General features: G+C 36.2%; 1 protein-coding gene across 1 annotated transcript; it reads right to left on the reverse strand.

Moving 5' to 3' along the window:
• Positions 1-16095: 16095 nt before the first annotated feature.
• Positions 16096-19606, reverse strand: LOC140990719 (uncharacterized). Its single transcript, XM_073460553.1, has 5 exons — positions 19292-19606; positions 18296-18596; positions 17585-17743; positions 17143-17438; positions 16096-16628 (listed from the first exon to the last, which is right to left on the reverse strand). The coding sequence occupies exons 1-5, from the start codon at positions 19490-19492 to the stop codon at positions 16413-16415; spliced, it is 1173 nt and encodes a 390-aa protein (XP_073316654.1). The 5' UTR covers positions 19493-19606; the 3' UTR covers positions 16096-16412.
• Between the last annotated feature and the right edge of the window lie 792 nt (positions 19607-20398).

A 20398-nucleotide genomic window follows, 5' to 3' on the forward strand; every position in this document is an offset into this window, starting at 1 on the left:
CAATTCGGGTTGGGTCGGGTTGAGCAATAACACTACTCAAAAATTGCCTAACCCGAAGCCGAACCAACCCGAAAACACTCAACCCGAACCCGGACCCGGATCAACCCGTTTAATCCGATTAACCCGATTTCGAATTTTTTTAAAGAAAATTAAATAAAATTCAAAAAATAATAGTAATATTTTAATTTAAACACATAATAATAAAATATAACTCATATCTATGATTTAAATTTGAAAATCTAATTATAGAAAAATAAAATATATTTACTAAATCAAATAAACAATTGTTTAGAAAATAAAAAATATTCAAAATTAATATTAAATTATGAAAATTTATGATATAAATATACAATAAATATTTTTTCAGACATACAATATATAAAAATGTAGGCAATATTTATTAATTATATTTTTAAAAAAAAATTAAAATTTTCGGGGCAACCCGAACCCAACCCAACCCGATCATTTTATTCGACTCAGCGATCGGGTCTGACCCGAACCCGAAAATCTCAAACTCAAACCTGATTTTTTTCTAATTGAATCGTGTCGGGTTGATGGGTCGTGTCTGATTTTGACACCCCTACTGACAATATACGATGCACATTATCTTCAGGAGCAGAGGACATGATTTCAAAATCTCAAGAAGTAAAACTTCATCAAGAGTCTTGTATGTCAGACGTTGTATCAAATCTTGATAAGATAAACTCAATAGACGGTATGACAAATCTTTTATCACTCGAAGGTATATAACCAATACGATATTACCGTGAAGTTTTATTTTAAACATGATTGATTCTACACTTGGATACTATTTTAGTCCACGATTACTCCTCTTCGTGAAGGTTGAGCAATCCATAATATAAATGTTAGATTCAAAAACAATCCATAATCGTGAAGGTTGAGCAATCCATAATATAAATGTTAGATTCAAAAACAATGGTGGATTTGCGAATGAAATGGTTAATTTTAAAATTAAAAAAAAAACGATTTATCATGATTACAGAGATTATTATTTTGAAAGTCTCTCGCTTAATGCTGAACTGTAAGTAACCATTGTTTTTCCAGTACTCAAAACATTTTCACCTCCGAACCAAAAATCAATATCACAATACGAATTAAATCAAGAAGAAATTTATTTAAATTTACAGGTAATTAATTACTTGGTTCGGTTGGTATTTCCCCAATCAAAATCTGATACCTAGCTAGTCCATATAATCTTCTTTTATACCCCTTGAAATAATCATTTGACATGGCTGCGCCATCATGTTTTCCTAGCCAGCTCAAATCTCGACACTATCATCTGACAAAATAGATAGAAAATCAGAAATAAGATAAATTGTTAAACAATTATGAATTTTTATTATTTATTGACGTTTTCCACATTAAGAGACATGTACTTTATGTTGTACAATATATCGAATGGTACAGTACATTAAGGTTTTTATCAATAAAACCAGCAAACAATATAGTGAAGAGAAAACAGTAAAAAAACGCTATAAATGAAGTAAACCAAACCGAGGCCTGTACGAAGTACAGTGTCCTTAAAACAGATTCGTCCTCTCCTGTATGTGCTTCGAGGATCGTCTTGGACGTCTGTTTCCCAGGATACAACGGAACAACCAGCAGTGACTTATCACGAGACACTACTACGGCGAACTGAAAACGTGTATTTACTTTATCACCGAGATTTAACGGAGGCCAAATGAAAAGCTAACAATATGAAATGCAAGAGAATACTTGAAAGAGAAAAGATTTTTCATGTAGTTGAAATGAGGAAATGAACCCCACTATTTATAAGCTCCAAAATGCACACCAAGATTCATGCAAGATTAATTAACTCAATTAATCTTCCCATTAACTCAAGAATATGAAGAGCCAAAACTCTTCAACTAACTCAAGAATGTGGAAAGTCAAAAGGCACTCCACAATAATGAGCTATAACCAACTCAAGAATGTGGAGAGCCAAAAGGTACTCCCACATTCATGAGATATAATTTTTATTCAAATTTCCAACAATCCCCCACATGAATGAAAATGATACAAATCTTGGTGACAAAGTTCTACAGTTGAATCCTGCATAGGATAGGTAGGTGTTACCCTTTGAACCTTCTCTTATGAAATATATTTTCTTTACTAGCTGACCAGTAGACATGTTGTCCTTGAACTGTTCTGACGTTCATGTAAATTAAGATATACTTCACACAAGACTCTCCCTGATACTATTCAGTTCTCATGATCGTGTTCTTTTTGGCCATGAACACACGCCTGGTTCTGCGAGAGGGTCTAGAATTGAGCCCTGCAATTCCTTCGAAGCAGCCCCACTTCTCTTTCACATAGGTGATTCTATATTGCTTCTCATCAGAATCATTAAAAGCCGTATGCTTATCCTCAACATTCACTGTTTTATAATAGGAATGGACTAGAGATAACCCCCACAGTGATTCTCCAAATTTGTGCGATTAGGTTGTCCCATTGAACCTAGTTCTTGGGATCTCCAGTCAGCGTAGGTTGGGTTTTCTTTCGCACCAATTTATTCTATAGGCTTGAGCCCCATTCCCTTTGACGATTTCGCAACTAACTCTCTGTTTAACCCCTTGGTCAGCGGCTCCGCTTATTATCCTTTGACTTTACATAGTCAACAGAGATAACTCCAGTTGAGAGTAGTTGTCTAATGGGATTATGTCTACGACGTATATGCCTAGACTTACCATTATACATTTTATTTTGTGCCATTCCAATTGCAGATTGGCTATCACAATGTATATATATGGCCGGCACTGGTTTTTCCCATCTTGGAACATCTTCTAAGAAGTGACGAAGCCATTCAGCCTCTTCAGCACACTTGTCAAGAGCTATAAACTCATATTCCATCGTAGATCTGGCTATTACAGTTTGTTTAGAAGATTTCACGCAATTGCTGCACCTCCTAAAGTGAATACAAATCCACTTGTAGATTTTAAGTCTTTCATATCAGATATCCAATTTGCATCACTGTATCCTTCAATAACAGCAGGATATCTAGTATAGTGCAGCCCATGATCCCGAGTATACCTTAAGTATCTTAGCAATCTGGTAATTGCTTTTCAGTGTTCAACATCTGGATTACTCGTGAATCTACTTAATTTTCCTACTGCATAGGCTATGTCTGGTCTTGTACAACTCATTAAGTACATCAGACTTCCAATGACTCGAGAGTATTCTAATTGAGACATACTCTCACCTCGATTCTTTGATAGATGCTGACTGGTATCTATCGGGGTTCTAGCCAATGCAGAGTCATCATTATTGAATTGCTCAAGTATTGTGTCAACATAATGTGACTGGCTTAGGACTAGTCCTTCTGATGTTCTATGAATTTTTATTCCAAGGATTACATCGGCTAAGCCCAAATCTTTCATGTCAAATCTTGAGTTCAATAACTTCTTGGTGGATTTGATCATCTTATCATTACTACCAATGATAAGTATGTCATCTACGTAAAGACATAAAATGGCATATCCATTTTCAGTGTTTTTTATGTATACACATTTGTCACATTCACTGAATTTAAATCCACTTTCTATCATGGCTTTATCAAATTTTTCGTGCCATTGCTTTGGCGCTTGTTTTAAGCCATATAGAGACTTCACCAGTTTACAAACCTTATTTTCTTGCCTAGTCGCAGAAAATCCCTCAGGTTGTTCCATGTAAATTTCTTCTTCTAAATCTCCATTTAGAAAAGCTCTCTTTACGTCCAGTTGGTGTACTTCAAGATTCCGCAAGGCAGCAATCGCAGGTATCACACGAATAGAGGTTATTCTCGATACAGGAGAATATGTGTCAAAGTAATCAAGCCCTTCACGTTGATGGTAACCTTTAATTACCAATCTGGCTTTATACTTATCTATGGTTCCATCTGATTTCATTTTCCTTTTGAAAACCCATTTATAGCCTAGTGGTTTGCTTCTCGGAGAAAGATTTACTAATTCCCATGTATGGTTTTGTAAAATGGATTCCATTGCGGAATTGATAGCCTCTTTCCATAGAGGTCCCTCAGATGAAATCATTGCTTCCTTGAAGCTTTGAGGTTCACTTTCCATCATGAAAGTGATGAAATCCGGACCAAAGGATTTCTCAGTCCTAGCTCTCTTGCTACGTCTAGGTTCAATGTCTTGATCAAGCTCTTGTTCTTCATCAATTGTCTCATATAATCTTTTGAATGAACCTGGCTCTTCCTTATATTTGTATGGAAACATGTGTTCAAAGAACGAAGCATTTCTTGATTTCATTATCTTATTCTTGTGAATATCAGGTATTTGAGATTCATGTACAAGAAAACGATATGCGCTACTGTTTTGAGCATATCCAATGAAAATGCAATCAACGGTTTTTGGTCCTATCTTTACTTTCTTTGGAGTGGGTACTGCTACCCTCGCAAGACACCCCCACACTCGCAAGTATTGGTAGGAAGGACTTCTACCTTTCCATAACTCGTATGGACTTTTATCTTGTTTTTTCTGGGACACCTTATTTAAAAGGTAATTTGCTGTTAGAACAGCTTCTCCCCACATGTTCTGTGGTAAACCAGAACTTAATAACAACGCATTCATCATTTCTTTTAAGGTACGATTCTTTCTCTCTGCAATACCATTTTGCTGAGGAGAATAAGGTGCAGTTCTTTCGTGTTCAATACCGTGTTGAGCACAAAACTCAGCAAATGGTGATTCATATTCACCTCCATGATCATTTCTTAGCACCTTAATTTTCTTGCTAAGTTGGTTTTCAACTTCACTCTTATATTAGACAAATTTGTCAATAGCTTCATCCTTACTTTTGAGGAGATACACATAACGAAATTTTGTGCTATCGTCAAAAAAAGTAATGAAGTATTTATTTCCACCACGAGTTTGTACACCTTCTAAATCACATATATCACTGTGAATTATATCAAGTGGTTCACTATTTCTTTCAATAGTTCGAAAATATGATCTTGTTAGTTTTGCCTCAACACAAATTTCACATTTGTGTTGTTTATCAATTTGGAATGCATGAATGTTTTTCATGTTAATTAGTCTACGAATTGTATCGTAATTAACGTGTCCAAGTCTACCATGTCAAAAACAAGAAGACTCAAGCAAGTAAGCAAAAGTTCTATCTTTATTCATCACGGGCTTAACAGCCATAACATTGAGTTTAAATAACTCATTACAAACATAATATTTGCCAACAAACATTCCACTTTCGACAAAACCACCTTATCTGACTCGAAGACAATGCGAAAACCATGCTTGTTAAGAAGCGACCCAGACACCAAGTTCTTGCGGATTTCAGGTACATACAGCACATTGTTCAACGTCAGTTCTTTTCCAGATGTCATCTTTAGGACAACTTTTCCTTGACCCTTGATATCAGAAGTGGCGGAATTTCCCATGAATAGCTTTTCCCCATTCATAGATTCCTCAAGAGTTGCAAACATCTCCTTGTCGGAGCAAACATGGAGAGTGGCACCAGTGTCGATCCACCACTCTCTTGAGTTAGAACCCACCAGGTCAACCTATGATATTACAGCACAGAGATTCATGTTCGAAACCTCCTGAGCAATGTTCTCTACCACATTCGCCTCTCGGTTTCTCTTCGGCTTCTTACACTCAGAGGCCTTGTGACCCATACCATCACAGTTGTAGCATTTCCCAGAAGACGTTTTCTTCGAAATGCCTCCCTTGGGTCCCAGGTTCAACCTTTTGGAGGAGGCAAAGGTTTTCTTTTTCGAGCTTTGACCATGCTCGACAACATTTGCTTTAGCAGCAATAGGAGAAAACAATCGTCTTTCCGAACTCTTGTTGTCTTCCTCGATGCGAAGTCGAACAATGAGATCTTCAACATTCATCTCCTTGCGCTTGTGCTTCAAATAATTTTTGAAGTCCTTCCAAGCTGGTGGTAGCTTCTCAACAATAGCAGCCACTTGGAATGATTCGCTCAAAGTCATCCCCCCACCGTGAATCTCATGAAGAATCACTTGGAGTTCTTGAACTTGACTGATAACCGACTTTGAATCTACCATTTTAAAGTCCAAAATGCGACCAACAAGAAACTTCTTGGCCCCGGCATCCTCGGTTTTGTACTTTCTGTCAAGGGATTCCCACAGCTCTTTAGCCGTTTTCTTTTCTCAAAACACGTTGTAGAGCGAATCGGCCAATCCGTTTAGTACATAGTTTCGGCATAAGAATTCAGAATGATTCCATGCCTCCACCGCACTAACAGATTCAACATCTCCCTCACCCTCTGTGAGTTTAGGAGCATCCTCAGACAAGAATCTGGCCAGGTTCAACATCGTCAAGTAGAACAACATCTTCTGCTGCCACCTTTTGAAGTCCACACCAGTGAACTTTTCAGGCTTGTCATTGTGACTGGCTGGGACAGTAACCGCAGCAGCACGTGGGGTAACATGAGGGACAACTTGAGCCACAGTAAGGACAACATAACCAGTTTCCCTTTGCACGCTGGTTTCAGTAGTCATATCTGAAACAAACCACATAATGAGTAATCTGTTTTAAGTTTGTTGCAAAATATATCGAATGGTACAGTACAGAATGGTTTTTATCAATAAAACCAACAAACAATATAGTGAAGAGAAAACAGTAAAGAAATGCTATAAATGAAGTAAACCAAACCGAGGCCTGTACGAAGTACAGTGTCCTTAAAAAAGATTTGTCCCCTCTTGTATGTGCTTCGAGGATCGTCTTAGACGTCTGTTCCCCAGGATACAACGAAACAACCAGCAGTGACTTAGCACGAGACACTACTACGGCGAACTGGAAACGTATCTTTACTTTATCACTGAGATTTAACGGAGGCCAAATGAAAAGCTAACAATATGAAATGCAAAAGAATACTTGAAAGAGAAAAGATTTTTCATGTAGTTGAAATGAGGAAATAAACCCCACTATTTATAAACTCCAAAATGCACACCAAGAGTCATGCAAGATTAATTAACTCAATTATTCTTCCCATTAACTCAAGAATATGAAGAGCCAAAACTCTTCAACTAACTCAAGAATGTGGAAAGTCAAAAGACACTCCACAATAATGAGCCATAACCAACTCAAGAATGTGGAGAGTCAAAAGGCACTTCCACATTCATGAGATATAATTTTTATTCAAATTTCAACACTTTATATATAACAAAGTTTCTTCTTATTTCATGATATATTTTTTTTATTTTTCTACTGTATCTTTGTTTTATCTAACTTAGACATCAGAAAGGTCATATCGAGAGAAATCTCGTGCCCCTGGTGTCGGCAATTTTGTTTGTCAAAGAAAGTGGGCAGACTATATTTATTATGGTTGGTACGTGGGTTGGCATATTTGACGAAAAATGTTCAGATAGAAATAACACGTTTTTAACGTGTATTCACACGGACAAGGGGCTCTATAAATAGAGCTCTATCCCCTCATTCTGAAATCATCAATTGTTCGAGTTTTCTCTCATCCTATAACATTTGAGTGCTTAGTTCTATAATATTTGTGAGGTGTTTTGTTCTCATGTATTAAGAGAGTGTGTGTTATCTTTGGAAACACAGTGAGTGATTGTACATCATAAAATATTATAGTGGAATTCTTTTCATCTTGCCCGTGGTTTTACCCTAATAATATTTATGGTTTTTTCACGTAAATCTCGGTGTCCAGTTTATTCTTTATTTTAATATTTATTATCTCGAATTACCGCACGTGGGACCAACAAGTGGTATCAGAGCCTTGGTTTAAAATTTCTTAAAATTCTGAGTATGCTCTGTGGTTGCAGCCTAGACTGATCTTCCACATCAGAAAAGATTTTTTGAGATTTTTTTATTAAGGCGTAATTATTTTGTCCAGCCTACAAAATTGTTGTAGACATAATGGCGGGCAGGTACAAGATAGAAAAGTTCAACTGAAGCAATTTTATGCTGTGAAAAATAAAGTATCAAGCAGTTTTAAGAAAGGAGAATTGATTGGCGGCTATTGGAGATAGATCGGTGAAAATTATGGACGATGGAAAGTGGAATGAGATGAATGATAATGCTGTTGCAAAGTTACACTTGGCTATAGCAGACGAAGTATTGTCAAGTATCTCTGAGATAAAAACAGCAAAAGTTATCTGGGATACTTTGACAAAGATGTACGAGTTCAAGTCGCTACACAACATGATTTTCCTAAAGAGAAGTCTTTATACTTTTCTGATGGCGGAATCCTCATCGATGACCGACCATATCAACATATTAAATACTTTATTTGCCCAACTCACTTCCATGGGGCATAAAATAGGATAAAATGAACGTGCGGAGCTTCTACTTCAAAGTCTACCAGATTCATATGATTAAATTATCATCAACATAACCAACAATATTCTTATGGGCTTTCTAAGATTCGACGATGTCATAACTACGGTTCTCGGAGAAGAAAATCGACGCAAGAATAAGGAATACAAGTTGGTAACTCGAAGCAGGCAGAGGTTTTTTCGATGATAAGAGGAAGATTTATAGATCGTGACTCCAGTGGGAGCCAAAGACGAGGTAGATCAAAGTCGAGAAGTAAGTAGAAAAATATTTACTGCTTTAAATGTGGCGGTAAAGGGAACTTCAAGAAAGAGTGTACGAGCATCGAGAAAAGTTCTCAAGGAAATGTGGCCAGTACTTCAGGCGGTGGTGAAATATTATTCAGCGAAGCGGCAACAGTTGCAGAAAACAGACACAGATTTTGTGACACATGGATTATGGATTCATGAGCGACGTGGCACATGACGTCTCGGAGAGAATGGTTTGATCATTATGAACCAGTCTCAGGAAGATCTGCATTCATGGGAAACGATCATGCATTGGAAATCGCTTTGATCGGTACTATCAAAATTAAAATGTTTGATGGCACCATTCGCACCATACATGAGGTACGACATGTGAAAGGACTGACGAAGAATCTTCTGTCCTTGGGGCTATTGGATGACATCGGGTGCAAAATCCGTATCGAGAACGAGATTATGAAAATTGTGAAGGGTGCGCTTGTGGTTATGAAGGCAGAAAAACTTGCAACAAATCTGTATGTACTTTTGGAAGAAACACACAAGGATGCAGAACTAGCTGTTGCATCAAATGGTTCAGGAGAAGAATTAACAGTGTTATGGCATAGAAAGCTCGGGCATATGTCAGAACGGGGGTTGAAAATTCTCTCAGAACGGAAGATGCTGCCGCGACTTACAAAAGTGTCATTATCTTTTTGTGAGCACTGTGTTACCTGTAAACAACACAGATTAAAGTTTGACACTTCTACTGTCAGGAGCAAAAGCATATTGGAGCTAATTCATTCGAATGTTTGGCAAGCACCGGTTGTATCCCTAGGAGGAGCGAGATACTTTGTCTCGTTCATTGATGATTTCTCTAGAACATGTTGGATGTATCCAATCAAAAAGAAATCAGATGTTTTTCATATCTTCAAAGATTTTAAAGCGCGGGTTGAACTTGATTGTGAAAAGAAAATCAAGTGTTTGAGGACTGACAATGGAGGAGAATATACCAGTGACGAATTTGATGCATATTGTCAACATGATGGCATCAAAAGATAATTCACGACGTCTTACACACCTCAACAGAATGGAGTGGCGGAGCGGATTAACAGAACCTTGTTGAACAAAACAAGAGCTATGTTGAGGACTGCAGTTCTAGAAAAGTCATTTTGGACGGAAGTAGTCAAAACCGCTTGTTATATTATCAATCGTTCTCTTTCAGTTGTAATTGATCTGAAGACTCCGATAGATATGTGGACCGAGAAGCCAACAGATTATTCTCATTTGCATACATTTGGAAGTCATGTGTACGTTATGTACAATGTGCAAGAAAGATCGAAGTTGGATTCGAAATCCAGAAAATGTATCTTCTTGGGTTATGCTGATGGAGTAAATGGGTTTTGCTTGTGGGATCCTATTGTTTACAAGCTTGTCTTCAGCAGGGATGTTAGAGGAAGATAAAGTAAAAAGAGACAAAGGCACACCGAATTCAGAAACTACTATTTTTCATGTGGAAAATAAGACGGACAAGGTTAAGTTTCTTGTGAAGCAGTACTAGAACACGAAAAACATGAACATGTTGAGTCTGAGGTTTCTAATGTGAGGCAGTCAACTCGAGACAGAAGACCACCAGTTTGTCTTTCAGATTATATCACTGAAAACAATATTGCATATTGTATATTATCAAATGATGGTGAGCCATCGAGTTTGCACGAGGCTACTCAAAGCTCGGATATATCCTTGTGGATGATAGCAATGCAGGAAGAATTGGAGGTATTAAACAAGAATAAAACTTGGGATCTTGTTACACTACCACGAGGAAGGAAAGCCATTGAAAACAGATGGTTCTATAAGATCAAGCGTAATGGCAATAACTAAGTGGAGGAGTATCGTGCTAGATTGGTGGTAAAAAAATATGCTCAGAAAGAAGGCATTGACTTCAATGAAATATTTTCACCTATGGTTCGGCTTACAACAGTCATAGTAGTGTTGGAATTGTGTGCGGTGTTTGACATACATCTAGAATAGCTAGATGTGAAAACGGCGTTTTTTCATAGAGATCGTGAAGAAAAAATTTATATGCTCCAGCTAGAAGGTTTTGCGGAAAAAGGCAAAGAGAACTTGGTTTGCAGGTCGAACAAATCTCTGTACGGTCTCAAACAGGCACCAAGGTGTTGGTACAAGAGATTTGATTCCTATATCATGAGCCTTGGATACAACAGAGTGAGTGCAGATCTTTGTACGTATTTCAAGAGGTCTGGTGATGATTATATTATTTTGCTGTTATATGTGGACGACATGTTGGTAGCCGCCCCAACAAAGATCAGGTCCAAGGATTGAAGACACAAATGGCTAGGGAATTTGATATGAAAGACTTGGGACCAGCAAACAAGATTCTAGGGATACAAGTTCACCGAGACAGAAGTAACAGAAAGATTTGGTTTTCACAGAAAAATTATTTGAAGAAAGTCTTGCAAAGCTTCAACATGCAAGATAATAAGCCAATATCGACCCCTCTTCCTGTTAACTTCAAGTTATCTTCCGAGATGTGTCCTAGCAGTGAAGCAGAGAGGATGGAGATGTCTTGAGTACCATATGCATCAGCAGTAGGAAGTTTGATGTTCGCCATGATCTGTACAAGATCGGACATTGCTCAAGAAGTTGGAGCAGTTAGTCGGTATATGGCGAATCCTGGACGAGAGTATTGGAGCACTGTCAAGAGGATCCTTAGATACATTAAGGGTACCTTAAATGCTGCATTATGTTATGGAGGATTAGATTTTACACTCAGGGGCTATGTAGATTCAGATTATGCAGGTGATCCTGATAAGAGGAAATCTACTACTGGTTATGTGTTTACATTTGCATGAGGAGCAGTAAGCTATGTTTTGAAACTGCAAACAATTGTGGCGTTATCTACAATGGAGGCAGAATATATGACAGCTACTCAAGCTTGCAAGGAGACAATATGGATTAAAAGGTTATTGGAGGATATCGGACACAAACAAGAGAATGTTCCTTTGTTTTGTGATAGTCAGAATGCCTTGCACATTGCAAGGAATCCAGCTTTTCATTCCAGGACGAAACACATTGGAGTCCAATTTCACTTTGTACGTGAAGTAGTAGAAGAAGGAAGTGTGGATATGCAGAAGATCCATACAAAAGATAACATAGCTGATTTTCTGACCAAGCCAGTGAACACTGATAAGTTTGAGTGGTTTAGATCCTCAATTGGTCTAACAGAAACGTAAGCAGCAGGGAATGGCAAGATTGAAAAGATATGTGGAGATGTGTTTGATCCTAAATCAAATCTACAAGTGGGAGAAATGTCGGCAATTTTGTTTGTCAAAGAAAGTGGGCAGACTATATTTATTATGGTTGGTACGTGGGTTGGCATAATTGATGAGGAATGTTCAGACAGAAATCGCGTTTTTAATGCGTATTCACACGGACAAGGGGCTCTATAGATAGAGCTTCCTCCCCTCATTCTGAAATCATCCCTTCTTCGATTTTTCTCTCATCCTATAGCATTTGAGTGCTTAGTTCTATAATATTTATGAGATATTTTGTTCTCCTGTATTAAGAGAGTGTGTGTTCTCTTTTAAAACACAGTGAGTAGTTGTACACCATAAAATATTATAGTGAAAATCTTTTCATCTTGCCTGTCGTTTTTATCCTAATAATTTTTAGGGGTTTTCCACGTAAATCTCGGTGTCCAGTTTATTCTTTATTTTCATATTTATTATCTCGAATTACCGTACGTGAGACCAACACTTGGCCGATTTGTTCATAGTTTTCCAACGATTTTGGATGAATTGAGACCATGAAGGCTAAGATAGGAGGAAGCCAACTTGGGGAAGATCATTCTTCTTTTTTTTCCTTCCAAGTGTAACGAGTCGAACAATTATATTATGACAATTGAAAGCTACGAAAATAGTCATGTTTTATCCATTTGTTTATCAAATCAAACATATCTTGATTGAGCTCAATTATTCCGAGGCTGAGTTTAAATCATGTGACTTAGTTCGTGATTTTATTATTATTATTATTATTATTATTATTATTATTTTACCGTATAATATATTGATCAAACAATAGACCAGTTTAAATACTATTGAAATTAATAAGGGGGCAAGGTACTTCCATCAATCTCATTTTTCATGTCCAAAAATGATCAAATAAAAAAAATTATGCTACGCAGATTGGCATATACTCGAGCTGGGGATCGAGGAGAGGATGGCAGGCGAAGTAAAGGTGACATGGATGTGATGACGGCCAGAGACGGATGTATTTGAGGATTTTATTGGGCTGTAGTAAAATTCCATCCCAGTCCATCTCTTTAGCATTGCCCTTGAATACGTTGTTTTCATTTTATGCAATTAAATTTCAGCACAATAGCGATCAAACACAACCAGAACCACCGCTCGCAGGTACACCTTACTGTCCTTACACAAAATTGCTTATAAATTGTACTTAATTTGCAAACGGGATGGAAGATAGTTTTGAATTATCATGTAGAACGTGAAATTATTATGGTTATTTATGGTGATAAATAAATGTTGAGTTTAATTTTCTCCAAAAATTTTCAATTAGAAGTTAGATTATTGCATGAATATTTCATGAAATTTCAATTCTCTTTTGATAATTTGATAGAAATTTCTTGTTATTCGACTTTTTTTTAATCCTTAATTAACATGTCAATTATGTAAAGGCGGCTATTTTGAATTGTGTATCCGTATTCTGTTCCAAGTGTATTATGTAAAGTTTGTTCTTTCGTGGAACAAATTTTTTGAGGTAAATAAAGAAGTAGGAACATTTTTTACAAACACGGAAACTTATGTGAAAACGACTCACATATCAATTTGATGAGCCATTGATTGATTATTGCTTGAATATTTGTTGATGAGCCATTGATTCTTGAATCTTGGTTATTCGTTGTTGAATTATTGATTGACTATTACTTGTTTATTTGTTTGATCATTATTTTATTACTTGTTTAAGATTATAACTTGAACTTTTTCAAAATAGAACATCGATCTTATGCAAAGAAAAAAAAAGACATTGATATCATATTTCTTTAAAAAGAGCGATAATCAAGCTAGTGAAAATACTTCAATTCGTACCGTCCTTATAATACTACATCAATCCAGTGAAAGTCATCCATTTCTCAATATCCAAATTCCTTCAATTTCCTATCTTAGAGACGATAATCAGTCATCATCTACTTATAATGAACGAGATATGGAAAAAAGAAAATAGATATGTGAATATCATGTTAATGTACGAGATGAGATAAGACATTCATATATAAATATGAGGTCTTATCAACCATTATGTTGGAGTATCCAGGTATAAATTTGGAAGTCAGAATCGTTGTTTTCAGAAAAAATTGGTTTCAAAAATTTTATTGTTTAGAGTATTCGCCTTCAAAAAATAAGACATATGGTTTTTATTGTTTTCTTTTTCTGAATGATGTTAATTCATCTAATATATCGGTGCTGGCCAATAAAGGATTTGATAATTAGAAAAGGATAAACCAAAGAAAAACATGTGCTTTTCTTGCCTATATTTGTTCTGCAACTTCTTCGCCTCATGTTATGTGTGAGAGAAGGGCTGAAAATTTGATGAGGCCCTCATAACATATTGATAAAGTGATGCATACACAATCTAAAAAAGAAAAAGAGAAAAATTGTTTGCATTTGAGCATCTCAATTGTAGTTGTTCGTTGGCTACCATTTCAAAGATGTACATTTAAAGATAACGATGAATCTCTATCTTCATCCAATCGTGAGAATTTTCTTGAATTGGTGAAAGCTTTTGAAAAAATAATTACAAAAATTGATGAAGTGAACTTGATAATGCTCCAAAAAATGCCCAATATATCGTTCCAAAAATCAAAAAGAGATTTTACATATTATGGTCAATAGAGTACGACATATGGTTCGTGAAGAAGTTGGAGATAAATGCTTCTGTTATTTTTTATGAAGCACGAGATATATGTAAACAAGAGCAAATGACCATTATCTTGAGGTTTGTGAACAATCATGAGATTTTAACAATTTTGCTATGAAAAGTGTTGGTGACTTAATGAATCTGAAAAAAGATATATCAAATCTTTTTGTTCATCGTGATCTTTAGGTTAAGAAAATCAGATACCAATGGTATGATAATGCTAGTAATATGTGTGGCGCGTGGAATGGACTTCAAGCATTATTTCTCAAATATTTTCCCTATGCATACTATGTCCACTATTTTGTCCATCGATTACAACTGACATTGGTTTCTGCAGCTATGGATGTCAATGTTATTTAAGAATTCTTTTCTCATTTGAATATTGTTACTTTTTCTACTAAACGCATTGTTGAGTTACATAATGCACAAAGAAATAAAATTGAGCATATGTTGGCAATTGGAGAACGTGATTTTGGAAGTGGTGCCAATCATATTGGTAACTTGCAACGAGCAGGAGCTACTCGTTGGAGTTCTCACTATGATTCAGTAAAAATCTTGATACGTATGTACACTACAACTTGCAAAGTTTTTGAAGTTCTTATCGATCATTCTCCAAATGGAAGAGTTAAGGTTGAAGTTCGAGGAATTTACAGAAACATGACAAGCTTTAAATTTGTGTTCATTTTTCACTTAATGCATAAAATTATGAGCGTTCTTTGTCAAATTCTTCAAAAAAAATCTCAAGACATTTTAACTGCTATTACATATGAGAATGCGGGTGGGAGGAATTTCTTCAGGAAGTTAAATTTTTTTGCTTGAGAAATGAAATTGATGTGTTTGACCTTAACTAATTGGTCGTTCCCGTCGACAAATTACAATAGAACACCATTACCACTTCGATGTTTTTAATGCAGCAACAGATTTCATCTTGATGGAGTTAAATACTCGATTCAATGAATCACCTGTGAAACTTCTTTATCTTAATACAACTTTAGATCCTAAAAATTCATTTGAGTTATTTAACAGCGATGATATTTGTAAGCTTACAACGAAGTTTTATTGGAGATTTCAGAGATCAAGACATTGTTGCTTTGGAGTATAAATTGATACATTATAAACTTGATGTGATGTAGAATTTGAAGGTTTCTTCACTTATTGAACTGTGTCCGCAATTGACTGAGAGTAGACGATCAAATGTTTATGTTATTTTGGCTAGATTGATTCTTGTTGTTTTGACGTAACATGTGTTTATTGTCACTACTGAGCGAGTTTTTTCAGTAATAAAGCACGTGAAGATAACACTTCACAATAGAATGGATGATGATTTTCTTGCCGATTGTTTGATACTCTATATTGAACGAGATTTAACAAAACATACACATGTAGATTCTATTATAAATAAATTTTATGTATTTAAATATATTATAACACAACTTCGTTAAACAATATAATATAATTTTTTTAATAATATATAACTTATCACATTAAGTTCAAGCCACCTCAACTCATTCCCGGATCCCTGATGACAACGGGACATACAAGCAGCACACATAAGCAGTTCTCGTTGGGGCAAGGAGTAAGAAGGGTTGGATGCTTGGCATGTAAGAAGGCAGATGAAATAAAGATGTAAGTGAGAAATTAAAATATAAATCCATTAGCTTTTAACGGTGTTTAACAAAGAGGACTCTTTTGTCGATAATATAAATGGTTAGGTACCAAAATTGAAATGTGACCAAAACAAATGTTTTTCCCTAATTATGCACAAATGAAAGCCATTGTATAATCTATAAAGATTCTAATATAAGCTGACAGGATGTCAAAAATGGCCTAAACCACTCAACATTCATGCGTGAATGCATTTCAAAAGAAGGTTTCAAAATACGAAGCTTTAGAGGCATACAATACAAGCAATTAGCATGATGCAAAGCTATGAGTAAGCATTTGGTGGTTAAAGATCTTGAGCATCCGAACGAATGTTCAAAATTTGGGAAACCACGAGCTTCGAAAGCTCATTAATGGCAGTTTGATAATCATCTGATTCTCTCTGAGGTGACCATCCTAATGACAGTGAGCTTAATCGGCTGTATTCACCAGCTGCAACTTTTGTTTTCATGGTCGTGGCGAGGACCCTTTCCAAATCATTCATTGATAATGGTCTTGGCTCCTAAAATGGAAGAATGACAACATAATATATAAGATAAAACTTTTGAACATCCAACCCTGTCAAACTAAAGCATTCGTTACTGTCGCCCCGACAATGCAAATTCAGCGCTAGATATTGGGCGGAGATTGGATACATACGCACTGAACTTTAAAAAAACTACTATATGCACACGAAACATTTGGCAAAAGTATGTTTCAAGGTAACACAAATTAAAATCACATAAAGTCATCATTGCCCATCTGTAAGATATTGTACAATTTCCTGCGGACCGAAAGAGCATACACATTTTCAACAAAAGATTGACTTGTACCAAAAAAACAAGTTTAGAGTAGTGCCGATGGCAAGCAAACTTTCACATAAATAAGTAACGAAAGAAAATATTGTCCGGGCCACCTCCTTAACCTCTCCCAGTAGGGGAGAACCCAGGGCTCGAACCCAGGTTAAAGCGTTAAAGCAAAAAATCCCCCACCCCCAATGTAATTGGTTGGGGGGGGGGGGGGGGGGAAATACTGACCGGAGATGGCTTTCCACTCTTCTCATCATTAAGAAGATCCCGAATAGGAAAATAGGCTGCTTTTTTGCAAAGATCTAGAAGATCTGAACCAGTGTATCCATCACATAGACCGGCTATTCGATCATAATCAATGTCATCCGCTACCTTCTCATCCTTTAACAGAACCTTCAATATAGCTGCCCTTTCTCGGCGATCAGGAATCCCAATTTCAAATGCCTGAGGAAGACGTCGAAGAATTGCTTCATCAAGTTCGGATGGGCGATTAGTTGCAGCAAGTACCATCACCCTAGCATTTTCTACATCAACCAATTCAAGTTATTCAAACATTGATACTATCTAAAATAATCCATAATCATGGAATCAACACGGAGGAACATCATAAGGCAAAAATCTAATCCTGGAGCACTGAAAAACAGTTAAAAGGGCTTGTGAAAGAACTTACTGTCAGTGGTGAAACCATCCCACAAAGCCATAAATTCGGTCTTCATAATGGTCACTGCTTCATGATCTGTACTCTTGCGTTGGCATAAGAAACTATCCACTTCATCAATGAAAATAATAGCTGGCTGGAGCTTGTAGGCCAAGGTGAATACAGCGGCCACTGCAGAGAAATAGTACAGCAAAAATAAATAGAAGAAAAATACAGAGAACTGTTAAAAAACCCAAGTCTCTTCAAATCCTACTACTACAAAAATAATGTGTAATAATAATAAAGTTTAAGAAGTTCTGTATCTCATGAAAAAATAGAAAAAATGAAATAGGTAATCACTTCTCCTCCTCTCAAATATAACGATCAAATTTTTAAATAAATAAAATGAGTATTCACATTAGGACCGTTCTAGCGAAATAATAAATCCTTGATTAACAAACAAGATATTTGTGAGACAGAACCCCACCAATTCATCTTACTATCATTCTGCTTAAAACAAAACGATAAGTTACTAAATTTTAAAGACAACATATTGCTCTCCATGACCATCGAAGCATCCACTCTCATCATTCATGAAATCGACACATCTACAGACTAACTCAAACACAAAAACCAATCCATCTCACAGTTTCTTCAGACGTCACAAACATTCAAATATACAAAATCCAGAAAATGCAATACAGAGAAAGCCGAAAGGAGTTTAAGAAATTTTAGGAGCTATACCTAATTTCTGTGCATCGCCAAACCATTTGCTCATTAGATTCGATATTCTAACATTGATAAAAACAGCTCCTGACTCTCTAGCAATTGCTTTTGCAAGCATTGTCTTCCCAGTGCCTGGTGGTCCATATAGCAAAACACCTTTTTGTGGAGAAAGAAGCTTCCCCTGAGAAAACAGCTCGGGTCTTCTCAGCGGAAGAATTACTATATCATATAATGATTGTTTAATGGCATCCAATCCACCAATAGAGTCAAATTTGACATCTATTTCGTCCGGGTTGACTACATCACATGCTATAACATCCTGTGTCATTATGAAAGGAATCCAATAAGCAGAACATCTTTACTTACAGATATCCAGCAGCTAAGCAATTTCAACTGTCAAAGCATAAAGATTGCTTCAGTAGCTTAACCAAAACCACATTAAAATTTCAACCGAAAGTTCAGTCAGATATGCAAAATGGAACAGCAATGATAGAACAGGTTAAGTCTCATCTCGTTGGTATCGATTTACGCCTATTTTCACATCTAGGATTTACATATACAACATATATTACTCTTCTTCGTCTTATTGGCCATGTAGATACAAAAACTAATGGTGGACTTATGTCTATCACGTGATAGATCGTCAATTTGCCAGTACTTTTCAAAATAGCCACAAACACAAAAATCTTAAACTATTTAAAATATTGTACATTCAAGGGCTGTACATGGAATCCCCCCCTGGATTTGGATAAATTGTCTGCCCAAATGCAGCGCATCTTCTGGAAACACAATTCTTCAATCTTTGTCTAAGTTTAGTAAACCTAATACTTATCCACAATATCAAACTTATCAAAAGAATCTACTAAACTTCTAATGGCGTAAACACCCGCAATTCATCCTAAAAATCTACACCGTCAAATTTCCGAAGTTATCTTGCGGCACAAGGATGCAAAACGGGGGAGTCATTCGATTATTTCTCGGGGTGAAATGAAAAACAACAAAGGTAAAAGTGACCTCGTATGGATTTGTTTGGATGAGAGGTCGGCCTAAACGCTTGGCGATTTCCTTCTTGTTTTCCAGTGCTTTCTTGGAAGCATCACGGTTAGGGTCGAGATGCCTGAACCCGACGAACAACACCAAGGAGCTGAGGGCGGCGCTGGCGGCGTACAGAATCAGTTCCCTAACCAATTTTGTTTCCCACGAAGCACTACTCATTCTCGTAAAGTTCCGATTCGGGATGATTCAGGGCTCCTCGGAAATGGAATTCGAAAGGACGTTCTGGAGAGGCGTGGAGGTGGACTTGGCCCGTAAGCTATTACATATAATAAAATTAATTTATTGTGGAAATGTGCAAATTATCCTAAAATACCTCAAACACAACTTTGGGAAGTATGAGCTCTACAAACTCGATATGACCACAACTTCGTATCCAAGAAACTATGTTATTGACATGTATTCAATTTAGAGATTTAATGACTTTCGATTATTTTTAAAGAAGTGAATGTGAGATACATTCACGAATGAGTACCAATCGACGTCGTATTCATGCCGAAATTAGTCACGATAATACTTAATTGTATAAGTTTTGAACCAAATAACTCTACAAACTCAATAACACTACATCTTCGTACTCATGAAGCTATGTCACGGTGCACAATATTTTCAATAGTATATCCAAGATTTGCTTATTGGTACTTATTTAAAGTCATAAGCGTACATATTAAACATTTTTTTTAAAAAAAAATTCACGTATCAGTCCTCTACATTTTCTTCGACATCTTAACTTAGGCGTATCATTTTCTATTGGACACGATGAAACGTGGAAATTTTATATCATCTTTGTAGTAAATTTTGTTCCCCAAAAATTAATTTGACAAAATGTTTACAGTTGCGATTTAGTCTAGAATAAAAGCCTACAATTTAGGCATCGTCATGCTATTATTAAATATTGTTTTTGAACTTTCACAAATCTGTAAATCTCATGAAACAATTCAAATGCAGAAAATCAAACATTAACTGAAAAATAAAACTTCAATTTCAACAAAAGCTAAAATTTCAACCCCTAATCACAACAAATGATAACATTTTCCACTTAAATACTTATATCTATTGCTTTGCACA

The sequence above is a fragment of the Primulina huaijiensis genome, chromosome 12 (genome assembly GCF_012295235.1).
Source record: "Primulina huaijiensis isolate GDHJ02 chromosome 12, ASM1229523v2, whole genome shotgun sequence".
In the NCBI taxonomy this organism is placed as follows: Eukaryota; Viridiplantae; Streptophyta; class Magnoliopsida; order Lamiales; family Gesneriaceae; genus Primulina; species Primulina huaijiensis.

Bases quoted from the DNA above. Each gene is read 5' to 3' on its own strand.
- LOC140990719 (XM_073460553.1), bottom strand. From the start codon at position 19,492: ATGAGTAGTGCTTCGTGGGAAACAAAATTGGTTAGGGAACTGATTCTG. The intron at 18,597-19,291 runs GTCACTTTTACC...ATAATGACACAG, and splicing joins TCCAAACAAATCCATACGAG to GATGTTATAGCATGTGATGT. The intron at 16,629-17,142 runs GTCAGTATTTCC...CTTCCATTTTAG, and splicing joins AGAGTGGAAAGCCATCTCCG to GAGCCAAGACCATTATCAAT.